The sequence below is a fragment of the Vitis vinifera genome, chromosome 2 (genome assembly GCF_030704535.1).
Source record: "Vitis vinifera cultivar Pinot Noir 40024 chromosome 2, ASM3070453v1".
NCBI lineage: Eukaryota > Viridiplantae > Streptophyta > Magnoliopsida > Vitales > Vitaceae > Vitis > Vitis vinifera.
The window spans coordinates 12,022,817-12,046,734 of NC_081806.1; the positions used below are offsets into that span (position 1 = coordinate 12,022,817).

Below are 23,918 nucleotides of genomic sequence, written 5' to 3' on the forward strand. Positions count from 1 at the left end.
AAGCGTTGGATTCTTGACTTCCTGAGCTTTGAAATGGTATATAGCATGTAGAAAATGGACTTCGGGAAGTGCTCCAAAAGTGCGAAAGAAGACTGCACCTGCTGTCCTCTTTGCTTCTCTTCACTTTGCTTGCTTTTCCTCTTTGCTTCTCTTTGCTTCTCTCCTTTACTTGGCTTGTCTTAATGATCCAAAAGGCTGTCAAAACACTAAAACTAGCCACAAATATGATTAGAAGTCATTGCTAGGTCCTTAACATGCCAATTGGAATAAAGATGGAGAATTACTACACAAAAGTGCTTAAAAGATATTGAATTAAAGGTATAAAATAGCACTCTTTGGGTAGTAATCGCTCCCCCCAACTGACACATTGCTAGTCCCTGAGCAATGAAGGAGAGAAAAAGAAAGAAAGAAAAATAGATAATATAATAATTTACAAAATCATGCTGATCACTCCAAAAAATAATCAAGTGGCATGATTGGATCAAACTCTCTCATGGCAAGTCAAGGATATAAAACTCAATCATCAACAAGAGTCATCAAATAACTTACCTATCACAAAATGCAAAGAGCGGGCATTATGCAAATTTGAGTATCAAAATAATTTCCACTCCCAAAGGACCAACTCTTAATCTTCCACAAAAATCTAAGTGCTAAGATGCTTAGTTTCCAGTTATAGTATGTCAAACTATATTCTCCCCCCAACTAAGGTTTTTCTCTAACTTTAGCAACACTAACTCATATATAGAAGGCTAAGAACACACCTTTCTTTTTTTTTTTTTCTTTTTTTTTTCTTTTTTTTTAAGTGTCTATACTCCACCTATCCACCCATGTAACGAGCAGTGAGGTCGGTGACTCCCAACCAGTAAAGGCTTAGGGCACCATGTTTTAAAGATTTTCACCATATACCCCTCGGACCTTGCTCGGGTTTCAAAACAAGTGAAGCAAAATATATATATATTTTTTTTTTCATAAGACACATTGGCCTTTTATAAGGTGTCCCAACACTAATAGAATGAGGTCAATGGAACCAAGTCGAAAATTTCCTAAGTTTAGGGGGTGATAAAGTTTTCCATCTTATAACTGGAATCTAATGTGTTCAGTGTGTGAAAAGATTAGAGTGGAAGACTTAAGATTGAAATCAAAAGGAGCTTCAACAATTTATCAACTTTAATAAGCATAATACAAACTCTGAGACTATGGCTATAAGATAAGAATTTAATTTCTCCTATTTATTTTTGAGAATTTATCTTTAAGAAAACAAGGAGAGTTTGCAAAAAAATTGTTAGCAATATAACTTAACCAAAATTCAACAAATTACTTCCTCAACTCTCCCCCCAACTAGGATGAACATTGTCCCCAATGTTCCAAAAGCAAGTGATAAGAAAAAGGAGGAAGTGATACCTCCTGATAGTAAGGGACTCTGAATGAACAGGAGAAACCACATGTTGCATAAGAAAAGAAAAATCATAAGAGTGATGATTAGAGGAAATAAAAAGGAATAGCTAAAATACACAAAGGAAGATGTCTATATAAACTGAGAGAGTACAATATACAAGAGAAACATGGAATACATCCAATCCCAGTATAAAAGTGGTCCAAAATATATAAGACATCCAAAAACGTAGAATATAGATACAAAAAGGGAGAGGAGTGATCATATGATCAAGTAGTAGGCTCCTCTGCTGGATAGGAGGGGTCCTCTGCTGGAACTGAGGAAGGCATTTCTACAGGTGGAGCTGGTGGCACAAGACCGAGGTGCTGCTGAATCTCACGGAGAATGAGAGTCTGCTGGTCCTGCTGAAGCTGGAAGTGGTCCATGCGCTCCATAATGGCCGTCTGAGTAGTGGTCAGAGTCTGGAAAGAAGCGAGCAAGGCATGGTACTCTGCACCAAGGATAGTGATGGGCGGCTCTGAGGTATGAGGAACAGCGGGTGGGGCATCAGATGATGTTGCCTCTGGTACAGGCTCCGAAGGAGCTGAAGTATATGGAGTAGGAAGGACTTCCCTTGGCTCGGGAAGTTCTAGGAAATGCTGATGGAGCCATACCTGATTCCATTGTTCAAGAGAGAAGCTCTCTCGACAATGGCGGCGGGGCTCAAACAGAGGGTCTGCAGGAAAACCCATATGCGCCAAAACATGGCATAGCAGCCGAGGGAAAAGTAACTGAATGGAATCCGCCCTCGAAAGATGCCGCTTATGCACCTTCTCCTCAAAATGGAGGAGAGCGGCCATAATCAAATGATGAGGGCCAAAGTAATAGCCCTCAGAGATACGAAATAATGCCTCTAGAATGGCCCCTCGCCTCTGCACTCTATGATGAAGAGGAAAAAGGTTGGCGCGAAGCACCACATCAACTAGGAGCAACCCTGGGGGAAGCTCCCTCCTGAAAATGGTCCTCTGGGCAGATGTCCCTCGAGATAGGATACGAACCATGTCCCACTCAGAAAGTGGGGCCCAGCGTCTAAATGCAGTGGGATCAGCTGGTGCATAAGGGATATGGAAAGCCTCGGCAATCTGTCGAGCTCCCAAAATACCCTGGCGTCCATCAATGGTAAAAAGTATCGAGGCTGGTACCGGGAAGCCACGAGTAGTCATAGATTGGTAAAAGTCTAAAGCTACTCGGGGATAAAAGAACTGGGGCGGAGTCATAAAGGGCACAAGATGGTACCTCTTAAGTAGGCTGTATGAATCCCACAACTCAGTCTGCTGGCGCAAAATAGTGTGATCAAAATATGCCTCGACATGAAATGCTCTGGATCGGCAATCTGAGTTGCCCTCAATGGGCGAGTTGGGTCTAGGGCGCCTGATGGAAGGAAGTTGAGACTGTGAATCCCGAGGTGCTCTAGAGGACTCTTCTGGCTCTGAAGTCTTGGCTTTCTTTGTAGGAGGACCCCGAGGTGGAATCTGAGTAGGGGCCACAGGAGTGGCAGATGCTCTCCTCGTATGGTATCTGCTCTGAGGGGTAGAATCAGCTAAATGTGGAGGCGCATCTAGTGGGGCCCACACAGGGACGGCTCTCTAACTGCTCTGGGGAGCTGAGGTATGTCCTCCTCGGGTTTTAGGCATGATGAAGAAATGAAATGAGGCTCAGAGGCTTGGGATTGGGAAGGTAGAGATGGAAAAGCTGAAAAATTCGTACAAGGTAGGTGTTGTGCGAAAATTTCGCACAAAGGGGGGTGTTGTGCGAATTTTTCGCACAAGCACTATTCACCCGCCCTCTTAAAATTTTGAAGCTCGTTCAAATGGTGAAAATTTTGGCTTTTGAGGGTGGGAAATGCTGGTTAAGGTAGGAAAAGGATTTTTCATGGTGGATAGGCTTGGAAATTGGAGCTTTTTCACGAAGAAAATTTGAAATTTGGAGTTCCTCTACCCGGCGGCAATGGGTTTTCTTTGAAGAAAACGTGGCTTGAATCCTTAGCTTGAGGCTTTGGTTTGGTAAATGCAAGGCTAGGATTGGTTGAGGGATGGATTTAGAGTGTTGAGTGAAGAATTGGGAGGTTTTTGATGGTGGAAAGAGCTGAAAATTGAAGAAGTGGACGGTGATGAATAGTGAATGTCGCGGCTATGGAGTGGAGTTATGGAGATGGGCTGCCATGGTGGTGCTGAAAGTGGGGAATGATGAAGAAAAATGGCTCAAGGAAGGGATTGGGTGATCGGAAGAGAGGTGCTAAGAGAAATGAAGGAGAAATTGAGCATTTGAAGAGGAGAACACGGCCTTTAAAGAGGAAATGCAAATTTCGCACGACACCTTGTGTTGTGCGAAAATTTCGCATTCCTGTGGAGTACCAAGACAAAGAGCATGATTTTGAAATTTGTCCCAAAAACAAATTCGCACAAGGTTCGCATTCCTGTGAAATTCGCACAAGGGATTTTGGGAAGGGACCGAGAGCATGCATTTTTTAAAAATTGGCACAAAAGCATTTTCGCACAAGGGATGTGTCGTGCGAAAATTTCGCACAACAGGAAGTGTTGTGCGAAAATGGCTGAGTCTTGGTTTTTTCTCCCCTGTTTTCCCTTGTTTTCACCATAACTTCATTCTTTAAGCTTTCCTACCTGAATGTTAACACAAAAAAAACCAATTCAAAACACATTAGAACAACATTAAAGTCAAAAATAAAAATCAAAACATGGAAAAACACAAGAAAAACACTAGATTAAACTAAAATCAACTTAAAAGAAAACAAAAAGAGGATGAACTCTTTAGTCTTTGAAGAAACTAAGTTCAACCATGAACCAAGTGTTTTCATGTTGGAGGTGGATCAAGGAGGATGAATTCCTCCTTGTCTTCATTCTTCAAGCTTTCCCACGTAGCAGGCATGTATCTCCAGAAGTCCCTCGTGATAGAATGTGAACCATGTTCCTCTGAGATGTGGAGGTCTACTGCCTGAACTGCTCTGTATCCTCTGTTTTCGGCTTCCCCTGTGTTGATCATCAAAAAACCTAAGTTAAATCAAACCAAAATAAAATTAAAGCAAGAAATCAAAATTAAAACAAGTTTAAAAATAAAACAAAAAGATATGGACTAGCTAGTCTTTAGAAAAACTAAGTCCATCAAAAAATTGGATCCGGATTTAGCTTGCCCGGATCCCATATGAAGTTTGCATTTAAATCAATAGGAAGTGGCTTCAAAACTAGCTTTGGAGGGTCCTCCAAAGCTGCTCCTTGTGAGTCCTCCTTATTGAACAGTGGTAAGATCTTTTCCCGTCTCCTCCAAGGAGACATGATGGCTAGCACATCAGAGGGTTCAGGTAACCCTTCTTCAAACATTTCAAGGCTTTCATTCAAGCTCTCTTCTAAATTCTTGTCATAATGCTCTTCAACCAAGGTGTTGATCAAACACACCTCCTCTGATCCTTCCTCCTCTTCTGGGTGAAGATGCCTCTTGCATAGGTGGAATATATTTAATTCCAAGGTCATGTTTCCAAATGTGAGCTGCATCACCCCATTTCTAAAATTGATGATTGCATTGGAGGTAGCCAGGAAAGGTCTCCCAAGGATGATTGGCACGTAATTGGCTTCCTTAACAGTGGGATCAGTATCAAGCACCACAAAATCCACAGGATAGTAGAATTTGTCCACTTGAACTAGAACATCCTCTATCACCCCCCTTGGGATTTTGACTGACCTGTTAGCTAAGGAGAGAGTGATGGCTGTGGGCTTCAATCCTCCAAGTCCCAGTTGCTTGTACACAGAGTATGGGAGCAAATTCACACTTGCCCCCAAGTCTAGTAAAGCTTTCTCCACATGTGTCCCTCCAATGTTGACTGAAATGGTGGGGCATCCCGGATCTTTATACTTAATTGGAGACTTACTCTGAATGATAGCACTTACTTGCTCAGTGAGGAATGCATTCTTTGTCACATGTAACCCTCTCTTGACTGTGCACAAGTCCTTTAAAAACTTTGCATATGTGGGGACTTGCTTGATCATATCAAGTAAGGGTATATTCACCTTCACTTGTCTCAAGACTTCAAGAATTTCTGATGAATTCTTGATTTCCTTCTTTCCATGTAAAGCTTGAGGAAAAGGGGGAGGCATATGTTTCTTCATCATCTCCTCTTTAATCACTATCCTCGGTTCTTCTTCAATGCTTGATTTGGATGCACTTTTCTTCCCACTCTTCTCTTCTTGGTTATTGCTCTCTTTAACCAAGGTTCTCTTTGACATGAGTTTTTCATCTTGCCTCACCTTAGGCAAGGGTTGATCAACCTCTTTTCCACTTCTCAAAGTGATCACAGCTTTGACCTCCCTCAACTTTGAAGACTCCCCCTCTTGGGTTTCAACTTCATGAACACCCTTGGGATTTTGGCTTGGTTGAGAAGGAAACTTTCCCTTCTCATTCACTGTGTTGAGGTTGGTAAGCCTAGAGATGGAGTATTGAATATTATCTATCTTCTGAGATAGATCATTTTGCATCCCCTCCATTCTCTTAATTTGAGAACTCTCAACATTTTCAATCTTTTGATGCAATTGGGAGTTGATTGCCTTTTGTTCACCCACAAAGTCACCCATGACTTTACTTAGGTTCACAATGGCTTGCTCCACTGAAGAGGTTTGTTGAGGTGCTTGGGTTTGTACTTGTGGTTGGTATGGAGGTGGTCTTGGTTTCCAAGAAAAATTTGGATGGTTTCTCCAGCTTGAATTGTAGGTGTTTCCATAAGGTGCATTGTTGTTAGGCCTAAATTGCCCCACAACATTGGCTTGATCACCTAACATCTCCCTCACAGCTGGCATGGTTGGGCACTCATCTACCACATGATCACATGATTGGCAAATGGTGCATGGCATGACATGGGCTTGTGTCTCGGAAATGGCTTGGACTTCATGCATTTTTTTCAACTCAAGTTCTTCCAACCTCCTTGCTATTGTTGCCACTTTAGCTTTCATGTCCATGTCTTCACTTAACACGTACATTCCACCCTTTGGATTTTGGGTTGGTTGAGAGGGAAACTTTCCTTTCTCTCTTGAGTTGGGCTCATCCCATCCTCTTGACACCTCAGACACATAACTTAAAAAGTCCATGGCTTCTTTCGGATTCTTGCTCATAAAATCTCCCCCACACATGGTTTCAAGAATTTGCTTCATGGAGGAAGACATCCCATCATAAAAATAGCTCACCAAGAGCCATGTATCAAAGCCATGATGAGGACAAGCATTGATGGCCTCCATATACCTTTCCCAACATTCATGGAACTTCTCATTTTCTTTTGCAGAAAAGTTTGAGATTTGTCTCTTCAACCCATTGGTCCTATGGGTGGGGAAAAATTTCTTCAAAAATTCGTCTTGAAGATCTACCCAATTCCTTATGCTCCTTGGCCTTAAAGAATTAAGCCATATTTTTACCTTGTCCTTCAAAGTAAAAGGGAATAGCTTGAGTCTCATCAAGTCTATTGAAGCTCCTCCCTCTCTAAAGGTATTGCACACCTCCTCAAACTCCTTGATGTGGGCATATGGATTCTCACTCTCCATTCCATGGAAATTTGGTAGGAGGGGCACAATATGGGGCCTTATAACCAGCTGCTCAAGAGGAGGTACGATGCATGAGGGTGCACTCATCCTTGGTGGATGCATTCTATCCCTCATGGATAGATATGCATTTGGATTACCCCCTTGACTATGTTGAGAATTCTGATCTTCTTGTGGAGGGTCCATGATGTTAACACAGATATCCAACTCTGTGTCTTGGGGATTCTCAATCTTTACTAATCTTCCCTCTTGGTCCCGAATCCAATAGGGCATGCACAAGTTACTACTTACCTGAAATAGAACAAAAACAACCAAAACAAAAGAAAACTAGAAAAAAAGTTAAGGTTAGAAAGAAAACGAAAATAAAATTAACAAAAAGAAAATAAAAGGAAATGAAGTTAGTGAAAAAGGAATTCGCCAAACTTGTGATGAAAATCACAAGTAGCCTCTAAAAGGTTGTATCACTGTATTGTGGCACCATCCCCGGCAAATGCGCCATTTTGATTCGCGTGAAACTCCAGTTGGGTCATTTAATCAAAAACATTTATAAAACCTATGACCTCATACTAGCGTAGCAAAGCTACTATAGTATAGTGGCTCTAGGGTCGAACTCTGGGATGGGTTTTCATTCTACCAGTGATATACTCAAGATTAGAAATTGAATTTAATGATTTCCTTTATCAAAAACTTAAAGTTAAAAAGAAAATAAAATTTTTTTTGAAAGTGTTTGAAACTAAACTAACATACACTAAGTGAAAATGGAAGAAAGAAAGTCTCCCGGAGCTAGAGGTTGCTAGGTTCAAGTTCAGAATGCAAAGTGGAAAATTCCGGATTTTTCTCCTCGCATTGGGGATTTAACCTATAGTTATTTCCCGAACCGGTATAGGTTTGACAATGAAGATTTAATCCATAAAAGGTCAATAGAAATGGTAGTCAAGGTCCATTAATGGCTTAAGACACTATGGGGCTTCACCTTGAATCACTTTCCAATGGCTCGTACATGATAACTAATGGACTAATATGGATCTAGCAATAAGCATCCATAAAGACCTGAAGCTTACCATGTATTGGTCATTCAAAGTGATTCTAAGGGATTTAAAGCAAAACTTTGGATTTAGAAGCCATTTATGAACTCCAACTACCTGAATTTAATGCACGGAAGCTTTCCACCTTTTCATCTGGACTTTTCACCTAGCTTCCTTTACTCCAAGAAACCAAAAGTTTAGCCTCTCATCCTCCGGGAAAACATCCTCAGAGGTTGTTTGGCTTCCAAGAAAATAAAATAGTAAAGAGAAAAGAGAAACGAGAGAGCTCTCTGTATATTTTCAAAGTGTCAAACGTAATATCTATATTATATCTTCCAAGAGGTGATTTCCACCCCTTATATAGTCTTTACAAAAGCAAAAGCTTGTGATTGGTTAGTTACAAGGATAAGAAAGGAAATTACATCAAAAAATACATAAGAAAATATCTAAAGTGGAGTCGGCAAAAACAGAGCAAAATTCGCACCACGCATGGGCTGTGCGAATTTTGAAGGTGTTGTGCGAATTTCGCACAACACAAGGTGTCGTGCGAAAATTTCGTACAACCTGGAGCGGTTGTCTTCCAAAGGCCATATCTTTCTCATTTCAGCTCCAAATCGTACACGGTTTGAAGCGTTGGATTCTTGACTTCCTGAGCTTTGAAATGGTATATAGCATGTAGAAAATGGACTTCGGAAAGTGCTCCAAAAGTGCGAAAGAAGACTGCACCTGCTGTCCTCTTTGCTTCTCTTCACTTTGCTTGCTTTTCCTCTTTGCTTCTCTTTGCTTCTCTCCTTTACTTGGCTTGTCTTAATGATCCAAAAGGCTGTCAAAACACTAAAACTAGCCACAAATATGATTAGAAGTCATTGCTAGGTCCTTAACATGCCAATTGGAATAAAGATGGAGAATTACTACACAAAAGTGCTTAAAAGATATTGAATTAAAGGTATAAAATAGCACTCTTTGGGTAGTAAATCATGTCAAACATGTATACATGTGTTTGCTGGTTTCATCTTTGTTTTTTTCTCGTCCATCCTTTCATAACTGATAAACTGCTAACCCCCACCAATCTTCACATCAAATATCAATGCTCCACAAGATATTCGATCAATATAATAATGACTATTCTGGGACATCACCCAAGGGCAAGTCATACCCTGTGTCTTTTGGGACTCATACCCAAGGGCAGGACCAACCCCGTGTCTTTAGGGACTAAAACCCAGGGGCAGGACTAACCCCATAACCCACATCGGAGTGTCTTCCTCGAGGGCTTTAGGGACTTTCACCTAAGAACCCACAGTCCCACATAAACAATATATTGAAGGATAATGCCTGTAGTATCACATAAACACTTCCCATCAATCAATTCTCTGAATATCATCTGTGATTATTCCATATCCTTCTTTCCATGCAACCACGCTATGAACCATTTCCACAACACAGAACCATGAACCTTCATACCAATATGCGTTCCAATCTCAATGTAACATTTCAACACAATAAACCAAGATGCAATGACACATTAAAACATTTAATGAAATCATAGAAATGGCATGCAATTTCCAATAAATGTTTTAAGGAAAGAAATCAAATACACTATGGGATAGCATAAAATTCCCTACCTTACACGGACTTTCCCTCTGTGATTCTTCTATGTAGGCGATCATTACCTATTACCAAGAACTGAAATGAAACACATAATTTAGACTTCCTAACGATGAAAATTTATACAATTTACTGTTGCTAATTTTTTTTTAATTTTAATATTCTCTAATCTACATGCCTACAAGTTTTCAAATCAATTTTGAATTGAATTAAACAATATTTACAATGCATATTAATATTACCTAATTAATTACCAAACACTAATTGTTTTAATTTTCTTAAAGCCTAACCCATTAATAAATCCCAAGTGTCCAAATAACCTAATTAATCACATGTTTACTAATCTATTTTTCAATTAAACCAAATTAAACAAAGATTTATGCTGATCTTACCATTAATAAAATATTTAAGCTAAAATACTTTAATCCTTAATTAATTGTGATTTTTAACTAAAACATGTTTATAGCTAATTACACTCAACTTTTACACAAATTTTACCATTAATTTGTTTCAACATACCATTAGGAACCAAAATAAACTAAAATTACTAAATTAAACAACTTGCTTACCTCAAATCTACACTTTCTCTCACTAGATCCTCTCTCTAACCCAAGCTGCTACAAGTGAAATGGTCCAAAACAAGCTATAGGCCCTTATAAAGGGCTCTCCATGCAACCAAATAGGAGGTGGCAGGCCACATGGCTGCCACCAACCCCAACTTCCCAATTTTGCACTTTAGTCCTTCAAGTTATCAAAAATTAAACCTATAATTACCCATTAGTCCTTTAGGTTTTCATAACTATAATCAGCCCCTAAGAACCTAATAAGCATGGTTAAGTCATTAACTAATCTCACTTAACCTTAATCAAAGTTTAATTCATAATTAAACGTGATTAACACTAAACTAGTTTTAACATCTAATTAAGCATGTTTAAAGTTAAGTACTAAGATAATCATTATTGTCTATTTAATTCATTAGTGCTAGGTGTTACATATCCTTAAGGATTGGGTCATTGTTGATAGAGGCTAGTGGCAACAAGTAGTCTCAATAGATGCACCATGATATTTCATGGGATTGAGACAATGTGTCCTCTTGGATGATCCAAAGGACATGTGATTATGAAATTTGTGGTCGCAGTAATTCCTTTACTAGAATTTAAGATATGCTCATTTGGGTCAGAGTATGATAGTTGACTACATAATAAGTGGGATTTGTAACTGAAGGATTGGAGAAGTAATCTTGATAGGTAATAATACTACTTTGTTAAATTACGAACACCATTTCATGGGGAGTCTACATACAATAGATAGGTGGTCAAAGATTTGAGCTTCGTCTCATTGTTATTTATACATGATACTAGGGTGTAGTTGATTTTCTATAGTAGGATGTTGAACAACTTCAAAATTGGATTATGAGGGAACCAGTAATTTTATGGGTTCTAGTGGTCCTTTCTTTGAGCTCATATACCATAATAACACAATATATGAGGGTTGGATTAGCTCTAGGTTCACTTTTGTGCATAAGGGCATTTTGGTAATTACACAAGGTTGCATAGGGGATAGTGAACAAAGTCTCTAGATTAGGCTAATTGATTAATTAGATGGCCCTATGTGGTTAGTTAATCAATAAAGACCCATTTTAGGCTAGATTAAGTGACTCAAACATTGGCTTAAGCCCAATAAGAGAACCCTATAAAGAACCTTATAAATCCCCCTTAAGGATTAGGGTTGGGGTAAGGTTTCCATGGCTTTAGACTGTTATCTTCAACCGATAGAGAGAGAGAGAGGGTCATAGTTTCCTCCCTTCTAAAACCCACACTTTTGAGTGTCAAGATCATGGTTTGAGTCATTGGGCAAAAGATCTTGGGTGAACGAGACCTCCAGACTATTTAGATAGGTTCTTTATTGTGAGGAATTGATCTAGGAACATCCATATCATAGGTATGAGTACTATATCTCTAATTTTATAGTTAATAATGATTTTTATTACCATTTTAGTAATAAATTAGCAAAAAAGTCATAGATGTATGTATGCCATAAATTAGCAATCATATTCATAGAAAAATTCAAATCAAACCAAGCACCTTTACCTCCCAAATTAAATTAAAATTAGTGGGAATGACTTGTAATGATATTACTATTTGTGGATTTGCGTGTAGATGGATTGTTGCTAAAAATGAAGAATAAAACTAGGGTTTCATTTGGATTAGCTTCCTATTTTTGTCTTTAATTGAAAGTTGAAGTTAAAATCAAAGTTATTATTTTAAATAGTAATACTAGTATTATAAAATCATTGTTAAACATAAAAGAATTTTTTTACATAAGTTAAAACATAGTTTTTATAAGAAACAACATTTTATTAGATTATATATTAAACTCTTTTTAAATCTTAGGCTCTTTAAATAAAATTAGCCAAATAGGCACAAAATCTCTTATTGAATCTAAAAAAAAGTTTTTAAAAATTCAATTAATTATTTGTAAATTATAATAAACTTTTCCCATGTGAGTAATTAGGGATTGTCAATTCAAACAAAGATAGGCAATACAATCAAAATAATTAAAAGAAAAAAGGGCAACGAGGCATAAGGATTTTTACATGGAAAACCCCCATACTAACTATGGAGATAAAAACCACGAGGTCTAAGACCGCTAATCTAAATCCACTATATGAGATCAAATTACACAGATTTACCTGACTACTTTGCCCTAAAGATGTACTCTCCAATACCTACAACTTGATCTATGTCCATGATGCAACAACCTCTTATTGCTCTTAAATACACTTCAACCTTGCTAAGGAATGAAGGTCTTCAACCAAAGATTCAAAGCTTGAATCCTTTGAATGAGAGATCGAGAATGGTGTGACTTGTTAGACTTTCTCTCTAGGAGACTCTTTTGAAATCTCTCTAATCACTAACCTTATTTATAGGAAAATAACCCGAAAAAATTCAGTTTTAAAAGAATTCTAAATCAAATTTACGTGAAAAATATCAGCATAATCAACATGACGGCTCAAACTTACTAAACCACCGCTTGAGCACCTTGAGCACTTGAGCGGTCTTTAGCACTTGAGCGTTTTAGGCCTCTTGAGTGGTCCTACCATTTTTTCAAATCTTCAATTAAGAGTATTTTAAGTGAGACAATATCGATTCTCTCTATACCTCATAGGTGTCTAACTTGCCATAAGCCAAACCTTTTTAGACGTACTTGTAACTTCCTGCTTGGACAAACAACAACCCTTGATCTTCAATGGAGAGCAAGTCACTATCTAAAAGGACTTCTATGGCCAAATATTAAAATGAACAAAATTGTCAACATACAAACAAGACTCAATGTTCTAACAAAAGTCCAAGATAAAGAACATAACAATCTATTCTAGTAAGCATCATAAAAAGAAATAAGTATGACAAATGTCATTCCTTTTTGTCCTCCCATGGGTTGGTTTCAGCAAAGCTTCCTTCATGAGTTGCAATTGGTTCATGTAGTCCATTCACTAATTAATCATTTATGTGGTGGCACTTCATCATCACCATCCATTATCTCTCCTTTAGGGACTCTACTTCAAAGGATCTTTCTTTTGTTGGAACTTGTCCTTGAAGAAGGTTTGACTTCTGTTTTGGAGTTGCATTAATGGAGGATAATTCAATCATCACCTTATATTGGAATGGCATGAAAACACTTAGAAAACCACTCATTTGTGTGGCAAAGCTTGTAATTCCATATAATTATATAATGAGTTGTAAAAATTTTAAAGTGTCATATGGGTATTACTTAAATTGTTATGGATGAGGTGGAGCTTGTTCATAATAGGATTCATTATGGGTAGCAAGTCATCTTTAAACTTCTAGTTTTTCTCTAAAGTCAAACAATTGTAGTTTGATATCCACCTTTCATTCTGAAACACATTCTATGAAAATAACATTTTTCACTACTTATTCCTCTTAAATGAGTGCTTTTTGTAGCAAAGTAATATTATGATTTTTTTAGAAAAGGGGGACATCTAAGTCTTAGCTTTCTTGGAATTTGCTTCAGGGAAATTGTTGTAGAACTTTTTAAATGTTAAGGAAGTCGGTTTAAGGATGGAGAACCATTTTCTTATGTACATAACAATGAAGATACAAAAAATCTTCTCTTTTGTCTAAGGAGAAACACATTCTCTTTCAACACATGATTAACCAACCACATATCTATAGGTACCATGATGTCATAGCACAAGATGACTCCAATCCCACACTTCTTATCATTTATTACAACATGTGAACTTTATCATGTCATTATTGAGGTGCAAGAAGGTTGTTAATGGCCTCTCATAATGAAATTATAATTGATTCCCAAGTTCTTTTAAGAAATAGGAGATTCAGCCAATAGTGTAATGTGGTATAAACCTAGAGTTTGGTATCTTCATATACTAGTTGAGGTTGGATCTTTTGAGGCAAACTCATCATCAACTCAAGGTTATATAGGTTCAATATGTCTAATTCACTTACTATTTCTAGCGTTCTCCTTAAATCTTATATGTCATATGTCAATTTTAGCTTCAAGGGATGACTAAAAAGAAAAAAAATGTAGAGAGAGATCATATGGTTTAGGAGGTTGAGAAGCACTTGGTCCCTTCTTTCATTTCTTAATTTTTAGTTAGAGAAACTTATTTAGATGGGATTTTCATTGACCTCTTGTTCTTCACATACATAAAAATAATTTTCAATTAGTTTAGGGATTGGGTATTTAGAACAAGGTCATAATACAAAGATATTGGAATAAGTTGATGTCAATATTCTCTTGCATTAGCAATTCATAAAATTCAAAATTTTAAATCATGAGATGCCCAACATCAATATCAATATATTTATTGGAAAAAAAAATATGATTATAACCTTGTTGGAATATCATCTTATTCTAAGCATGGGAAGTTATTTCATATATTTTGATATTGAAAATCAAAAGTTTGAGATTGATAACAATTAGCCTTCTCTTAGTGAACTTATAATAATGATGTTGAGATTGTAACATGATGGGAACAAAAAAAATCAAAGTATAGCATAAGCCATCATGAAGTTCTTTGTATGATTTTGCAATAAGACTTTTTAAATTGAGTACTAGAATCCACAAGCCAGGAATTAATAAATATTCCATAAGCCAAGATGGTTAGAATCCACGTTTCTACTTGTCTTTATTGAAGACAAAATCAAGTAATAATGCATGGCTAGTCACACCATTCTCAAAACCAATAACAAGTTAGCTATATTTTTAATCACCAAATAAATAAAAAGATAGATTCTAGATGATAAAATAATATGAATTTTATTTTCAAAGATAGTAAGAATTACCAAAGATTCAATTTTTGCATGAAATCATATGGGAGACATGACATTTATATTGAAAAATTGAAGTAAGAGTCTTTCCTATGTTCAAACAACTTATTGGTGCTCTTTAAAATCCTTGAAATCTCCATTAAGATGTTATGGAGAAGATAAGGAAGAAGATGACTACAATCACAAATTGCTTATCCTAATCAATAATCTCAAGATTAAAGATTTCAAAGTAATGAAAATATATATATATATATATATATATATATATAAGTTGGAATGGTGTGATTGAATTGATTAGAATGTGGGGCAATTATAGATAGTGAGAGCATGTTTTGAATTTAGAAAGCTATAGGATCTCAATTATGATTAGTTAAGTCTTCAAAGAGTAAGGCTTAAATGGAAAGTGAAGTAAGATCGAGAGGAGAGGATTTTCAATTGAGAAGGAAACTTAGGTTCTCAAATGGACAATTTCTAACCTTAAGGGGGTTATTTCTTTTGTTTATATGGATATTTCTTAGAAAATGATGACATACCTACTAAGAAGATGCAAAGGAGGCTCAATCCAGCCATGAAAGAGGTGGTAAGGGATGAAGTAATCAAAATTATTGGATATAGGAATAATCTACACCATTTTAGATAGCAAGGTAGTGAGTATCACTCAAATAGTACCTAAGATATAAGTAAGTCTGACCTAAGTAGTTCTTGAGAAATTTGGAGTAATAGTTGTAAATAATACAAATGAATTGATCCTAATTAGAGTCATAACTAGGTCAAGAGTTTGCACTGATATGGGAAGTTGAATCAATCACAAGGAAGGATTATTTTCTCCTTCCATTTATCAATCAAGTCCTAGAAAGAGTAACTATTCATGACTACTACTATTTGTTAGATAGCTTTCAAGATATAACTAAATCAAATTTCTTAAGACGAAGAAAATACCATATTCATATTTCCATTTAACACATTCACTTTATTATAAACCATAAAGACCTTTAAAAAGGATATGTAATTCTAGTGTCCATCTTTGGAGATAAAAATGTAGGCAATTAAGTAGTATAGGAAATGGACTTTAAGAGTGAGTTATTTAGCACTATTGGAATTTCACGCATTCTTTTTAAAGCTTTAACAATGGAAAAACCTTTAACTATAAGCCACATTTCTAGTTAAAAAAGTCCAGTCCATGTACAAGATGTAAGGAATCTGGATCTCTCTGTTTCTCATGCTTAGATCAAGTTAGGAACATGCAAAAACTTTCTTAGGCTTATCTAAACCCTATGCACAATGGAAACATGCATATAAAAACAACAATGGGATTTAGATATTAAAGTTAATATGCTTACCTTGGATCTGGATGTTCCCAAATCAAATCCTCGTGGTGAAAATGAAGCTCATTATCACAAGAAGCCTCTTAAACTAACGATCTTTTGCCTAATGGCTCTCCCTTGATCTTAACACACTTCCAGTGGGAGAAAGAGGGAGAGGGAGAAGTGAAGTCGAGGCTATGACTCTCTTTCTCTTTGGAGGTGGAAGACAACTTTATGAAAACCCTAACCTCTAAGGGGATATTTATAAGGTTCCTCATTGGGCTTAAGTGACTTGACTCCACTAAAGGTTTGAGTCACTTAATTTAGCCTATAATGGGTCCTAATTGATTAATTAACCCATCAAGATCTACTAATTAATCAATTAACCTAATCCAAATACTTTGTTCACTTATCCCTATACAATCTTACATAATTACCAAAACACCCTTATGCACAGAAGTGAAGCTAAGGTCGATCCAACCCACATATATTGTGTCATCAAGGTATATGAGCTCGAGTAGGGATCATTGGGTCCTACAGGATAGTACTGGCTCTCTCAAAATCCAATTCTAAAGTTGATTCAACATCTCACTATAGAGAATTAATCGTACTCCAATACCCTATGTAAATAACAACAAGACATTAAGTGCTTAGGTCCATGACCTACTATCCATTGCATTCAGTCTCCCTATGAATTGGTGTTTTTAGTCTAAGAAGGTAATAACTATTAGTCTTGAAAGACTACATATACTATCATTGAGTTACAAATCCTCTTATTGTGTGTTTAAGTGACATGTCTTAGCTCTCCAAGAGCTCATGTCAAGTTCCACTCAAGGAACTACTATGACCATAGTTTACATGAACACACCTCCTTAGGACCACCAAATGAGACACTCTATCTCAATCTCATGAGATATCATTGTGCCTCTATTGAGAATACCTATTGCTACGAACTTTTATCAAATAGTGACTCAATCCATAAGGAATATATGATCAGCTTACTATCTACATTTCATCATACTCTGTAGCAAAACGGTGTGGCAAAGTGAATGAATAGGACTTTGATGGAGAAAGTATGTTGTATGCTCTCCAATATTGGTTTACCTAAGTCTTTTTGGGTTGAGGTTGCCTCTACAACTTGTTTTCTCATTAATCGCTCTCCCCTCAACTGCTATTGACAAAAGGACTCCACAAGAGGTATGACTTGGTACTCCTGCTAGTTACTCTGATTTGAAAATATTTGGATGTCCTACCTATGCTCATGTTGATAATGGAAAACTAGAGCCTAGATCTATAAAGTGTATCTTCCTTGGCTGTAAGTTTGGTGTTAAAAGATATAAGTTATGGTGCCCAGAAACCAAGAAAGTCATGGTCAGTAAAGATGTTATTTTTTATGAAACTGTTATGCTTCATGACTTATCTTCTAAAAATTATTGTGATAATGAGAAACAAAAATCAAGCACACAGGTGGAGTTTGAGATTGGGTTAGGATCCATACCAGAGTCTACATCTCATTCTAGTTCAAAGATGAAGAGTGGTGATGTTGCTCCCTCACGACCACAGTATTCTATTGTTAAAGAAAGGCCTAGAAGAGACATTAAACCTCCACAAAGGTATGTTGAGGCTAATTTAGTTGCTTATACCTTAAATGTGGCCGAAATATATTGATTCCAATGCAGAACTTTCTACCTACTAAAATGTAGTTAAATGTGATGATTCTAGTAGATGGATGATTGCCATGTAGGAGGAGATGGAGTCACTTCATAAGAATGGCACATGAGACTACCGAAAAGTAAAAAGGTTGTTTGTTGCAAATGGGTGTTCAAAAGGAAAGAAGGAATACCAGGAGTTGAAGAAGCCTGGTATAAGGCAAGATTAGTTGCAAAGGGCTACAGTCAGATTCCAGGTATAAACTTCACTAATGTGTTTTCTCAAGTTGTAAAGCATAATTGAAGTCGAGTTTTGCTTGGTATTGTGACCATGCATAATTTTGAGCTTGAGTGGTTGGATGTGAAGACATCATTCTTACATGGAGAACTTGATAAGGGCATCTACATGCAACAACTTGAGGGTTTTATAGTTTCAGAAAAGGATGGCTATGTGTTTTTGCTGAAAAAGTCTCTCTATAGCCTAAAACAATCACCTAAATAGTGGTATAAGAGGTTTGACTCATTTATGACCACTTATGATTTCAAAAGAAGCAGTTACGACAGTAGTATCTACTTTAAGAAGAGTGATGATGGGTCATTTGTATATCGACTCTTATATGTTGACAATATTTTAATAGCAACCAAGGATAATGAAGAGATAAGAAAGGTAAAAGTCTAGCTCAGTAAGGAGTTTGAGATGAAAGACTTTGGAGTGACAAAGAAGATACTTGGAATGGAGATTCTCAGATATGGAAAAGCAGGTAAATTATACCTAAGTCAAAAAGGGTACATTGAGAAAGTTTTTCATAGGTTCAATATGCAGAATGCTAAACCTATTAATACTCCATTAGCGGCTAATTCCAAACTTTCATCTGTTTTATCTCCATAATTAGATTATGGTGTTGATTATATGTCACGAGTTCCATATTCTAGTGCAATGGGGTCTCTCATGTATGCTATGGTTTGTTCACATCCAAATTTATCATATGTAGTCAATGCAATTAGTAGATACATGGCAAATCTTGGTAAGAACATTGAAAAGCAATTAAGTGGATTTTCAGATATTTGTATGGCTCTACTAATGTTTTTTTGCATTTTGGGAGAACTAGAGATGGAGTTGTTTGGTATGTTGATTCTGATTTTGTAGGTAACCTTGATAAAAGAAGATCTCTTACAAGGTATGTTTTTACTATTGGTGATTGTGATATCAATTGGAAAGCTACTTTGCAGACTATAGTTGCTTTGTCTACTATAGAGGTTGAGTACATGGCTATTACAAGGGCTTGTAAGGAAGTTATTTGATTAAAAGGATTATTTGATGAACTTAGTGACAACTTGCAAATTACCACAGTTTTTTGTGGTAGTCAAAATTTTATTTTTCTCACAAAAGATCATATGTTTCATGAGAGGACAAAGCACATTGATGTGCGGTATCATTTTGTGCGTGATATCATTGCTCGTGGTGATATTGTTGTGGGCAAAGTTAGTACCCATGGTAATCCTACTAATATGATGACCAAGACACTCCCTATAGCCAAGTTTGAGCATTACTTGAACTTGGTTAGTATTCGTTATTGAATTACCGTTTAGGATTTGTGGAAGAAGTGAAGAGTTTTTTGTTGAAGATTAGAGTTTGTTTTTTTTCATTCCATACATTAGAATTCGTGTCAAGGTAGAGATTGTTAGAGCTTGGTGACCGATTTCTTTTTTTGGTCCAACCTAAAAAGTTCACAATGCAATATATATGGTGAGGAAAAAATTATGGATTTTCCTGCTTTATTTATATATATATATATATATGGGATGGTGTATAGGTTTTCAGGGTTTTATATAATAGTCGTATGTGTTGAGTTGCATGTGTGTGTGTGTGTTGGATTGAGTCGCGCATGTGTGTGTATGTGTTAAAAGTACCACCATAGTGTGAAGGATATATCACTCTTCTTTGGTTTATGAGAAGATATGTTATGATAAGCTAAGAAGATCAACACGAGTGCCTATTAGAAATACAGGGTACGTGTAAGGAGGACAGACTGTGCATGGGAAGAGGGATGTGCTGTCAAAGATATGATGTCAAAGACTTAGTCCAAGTTGTTCTCAATGTTCACATATTTGCAAAGGAGTGGAAGGAGTGGGTCATGCAATTATAGCTACTTATTTGCAACATGTTGAGTAGTTGTTTCCTTATTTGTAGGAAGTGGTTGAACTTTATGTATTTAAATTCTATCAGATTCAATAAGAAGGCAGAAAAAGATTTGATCCAAAATCTGTGGTTTATTCTCACTCGAAGAGAATTATATTCTGGCTTTGACTGGGACCTATCATTGGTATTAAAGCCATACATCATGGCCACCAACAAAGAAAGAATCGAGAATTTAGAAGTGGGTCTTAGGGGGCTTCAAGCTAATTTGAGCAGAATGGAGCTGGGTGTTAATGACAAACTACATCAACTAGAGAATGCTATCAGTAAGATCTCTGAAGTTTTGAGTACAAGGCAAAACCCAACCTCTAGGAACGTCAATGAACGCAACGGACAGTCTTCTTATGGTCGTTCTCGTGAAAACACAAAAGGGGGACGACCAATGTTTTCCTCTAAGTTGGCCAAGCTTGAATTTCCCAAGTATTCTGGTGATGACCCAACAAAATGGTTTACGCATGTCGACCAATTCTTTGAATACCAGGGCACTTTGGAAACATAAAAGGTGTCTTTGGCTTCCTTTCATTTGGAAGGGGGGGCAAATCAATGGTGGTAGTGGTTGCGTAGGGCTTATCATGAGGAAAGGAAGGAGGTGACGTGGGACATTTTTGTAGAGGAATTGTGGCCTCGCTTTGGTCCAACAGATTGCAAAGACTTTGACGAGTCTTTATAAAAAATAGACAAACGGGATCCTTGTGTGAGTACCAAAGAGAATTTGAGAGATTGGGGAATAGAGTTCAGGGGTGGACTCAAGAAGATCAACACGTGTGCCTATTAGAAATCCAGGGTACGTCTAAGGAGGACAGACTGTGCATGGGAAGATGGATGTGCTGTCAAAGATGTGATGTCAAAGACTTAGTCCAAGTTGTTCTCAATGTTCACATATTTGCAAAGGAGTGGAAGAAGTGGGTCATGCAGTTATAGCTACTTATTTGCAACATGTTGAGTAGTTGTTTCCTTATTTGTAGGAAGTGGTTGAACTTTATGTATTTAAATTTTATCAGATTCAATAAGAAGGCGGAAAAAGATTTGATCCAAACTCTGTGGTTTATTCTCACCCGAAGAGAATTATATTCTAGCTTTGACTGGGACCTATCATGTTACCACTTGTTATGTATTTGACGTTTTATATAATGATGAAATAATGTAAATTGAGTGGATTTTATCATACAATAACATCAATTGATACAACCCTTAGGAAAAAGGATGCTACTATTTTATTTTTAAAAAATACCTGACATGTAACTATGATACTTTTTTAAAATGAATTAGTAGTATCCTCTTTCCCAAGGACTGTATCAATCAATGTTATTGTGGAATGATATCCACTCAATTTATATTATTTTATCATTACACAAGACGTCAAATAAGGGATGATAACATACCTACTATAAATAAAAAAAGAATGCTACATCATTCCTATCACAATGGTACTTCCAACAAACCTCAGTAACTCTTTTAATCATGATTAAATTTTTATTTTTTATAAATAAAAAATTAAACATTTTAACTAAGCAAAAAATTAAAACTAAAATCATAAGCAAAAAGTTAAAAATCATGATCAATTTTAATTTTCACATAAAAATTTAAATAGATAGATTAATTGGCTTGCTAAGAGGAGAAGTGTTGAAGGCAATTTTAGAATTTCAATCATGTTAGTATTTGAGTGCATATTTGTTTAATTATTTCGTATTTAAAAAATTTACATTTTTTGAATAATGCACCCATGTTGAAATTGCCCACTTCGGTAAATAAATGCTTTTGTCTAGGTTTATAAAATAATTCCTTTATCTAGCTCCCATGAAATTAGTCTTTCACTATCCATTAGGAATGTATTTAATTAGCTTCGCATGAAAAAAAATTCTCCCAATTTAACCACCTTTAGGTGGCCACTGTCAACAAAATAGAAATAATAGGTACATTCGACTGCTAACACGATAAAAATATATGCCTAAAAAAATAATGGTGTAGAAACTAAATCATTTTATTGTATGACCAATAGAAGACTTCTTTGAAGGTGTTTTGTACTATATCTTCCTCAAAAGCAATCATCCACAAATTGGCTGCTTAACCAGTTGGCAATCCAATGTAATAAATCAACACAATTTTTAGTTATACCACAACTCATATTGACAAGCCAAGATAAAATAGCCTTTCAAACCCAGCAATATATCATCATCTATCTATTAATTAGGCAAATCATTTTATTTTTTAATCCAGTAATCATCCTCAATGATGAATATGACGAACAAAATAAGAATACTACTAAGCCAGTTCAATATGTGGCCAACACTACAATTCTGAAATGCTATTCAAAACCAGAAGAAGCAATCGGATGTCTCACTTCCTCCCTCTGAAACGCAAATAAACTTTCTGCATGAGACAGAAAAAAAAAAGAAGAGAGAGACCACATTAGAGCAACATTGATGTAGAAATGGTGTGCAGTGATACAGAAGCAAATATATTGGTACTCTATTATGTAAGCTATTGCTCACTAAATTGCTTATTTGTAAATTATCTCTAAGTTCATGAACAGGAGATTGTTATAATGGGGCATATGTGAAGTAAGGGTACAAGCAAGGAAGAATCAAGTGTAGTCATCATTAATAAATTACATGCTAGCAGCCAATCATGGTCAAGAACATGACAGGAGGCTGACAAGGTTTTACCTACTTAAGCCAAACATTCCTTTTTGACGGGACATCAAGCTGTTCATTCTTTTGAATGCTCATATTGTACTTGAGGGAATAAAGAGATGATTCTTTCTATTATAGAATTTTGTTTTTTTTCAACAAAGGAATTGTGTACAAGTACTGTGTATGATAATGAGAATTTCCCACCCATAATATCGCAGCAGGGGTTCCAATATCAAATTTTACATTTTTAATCCATCTTCACACTAATGATTTAAGGACACAACTAGCAACAAGTATAGCACCCAAAATAAAACTAAATGGTACAAGAATATACTTCAGTTAAAGGTCAGTTTGTCACTTTCAGATACAAGCAGCAGGTTTTCAACTTGCTGTAGGCCAAAACTGTGTCTATCCGACCTAATCATAGAGGGAGATTCCACTGTTCTTCTCTTGGGTTCCTCATTCAGCTAATCAAACTGCAAATCAATTATACCAGAAAGGAGCCAAACACTTAGTCTCCTTTGTTGGAGACTTTCTTTTCCCTTCGAGTGTATAAAGCTTTTATAGTATGTATAAATTGCTTTTTGGCCAATTATCTTGCTGATAGTTTTAGTTTTTGTGGAGCAATATATGTGTTTACTTTCTGATCAGCAATGATACATCTTGGAAGGATTGCTCATCCTTCCTCTATCTTTGAATTTACCACTCAATGAATGAATATGTTTATTTCTGAACAAAAAAAGGTATTTAACTAGAAACAGCTTTTCCAATTATTATTACAGTTAATTGCTTGTCTTTCGTAGATATGGTTTATGTGGAGAGAAAGAAATGCTAGTAGTATTTTTCAGGACAAGGGAAAGACTTCAGAGACAACTTTAGCTCTAATTCATTTCTATTCATCTTTCTAGGCCTTCGGTACTGCGGCATTCAAGGGCGTCCCTCTCAATGTTGTTCAGCTCAATTGGTGTTTGGTGTGTAGGTCATAAGGGTTTTTATAATGAGAAGACGAGATCTGTTTTGATCTTATCCGATTGAGATGTTGTTATTCTACATAGATGTTACGATGTATAAAACCTCATTCAAGTGAGATTTTGTACTGATTTTCTCTTATGATTCTATATGTATAGGTCTTATTAGTATATTGGTGTAGGTCAATCTTTCTTTTTTTGTTCAGCTTTTGTAATCCGGGGAGGATTTCTCATCCTTCTCATTTATTCGCTTTATCCA

The 23,918-nt window shown here is 36.4% G+C and overlaps 1 protein-coding gene across 1 annotated transcript in view; it reads right to left on the reverse strand.

The window, feature by feature from the left end:
• Positions 1-22,203: 22,203 nt before the first annotated feature.
• Positions 22,204-23,918, reverse strand: part of LOC100262642 (secretory carrier-associated membrane protein 4) — a 58,750-nt gene continuing 57,035 nt past the window's right edge. The window contains exon 12 of the mRNA XM_002274024.5: positions 22,204-22,428. Coding sequence (XP_002274060.1) covers positions 22,396-22,428 — 33 coding nt within the window. The 3' untranslated portion in view covers positions 22,204-22,395. The remainder of the gene's footprint in view (positions 22,429-23,918) is intronic.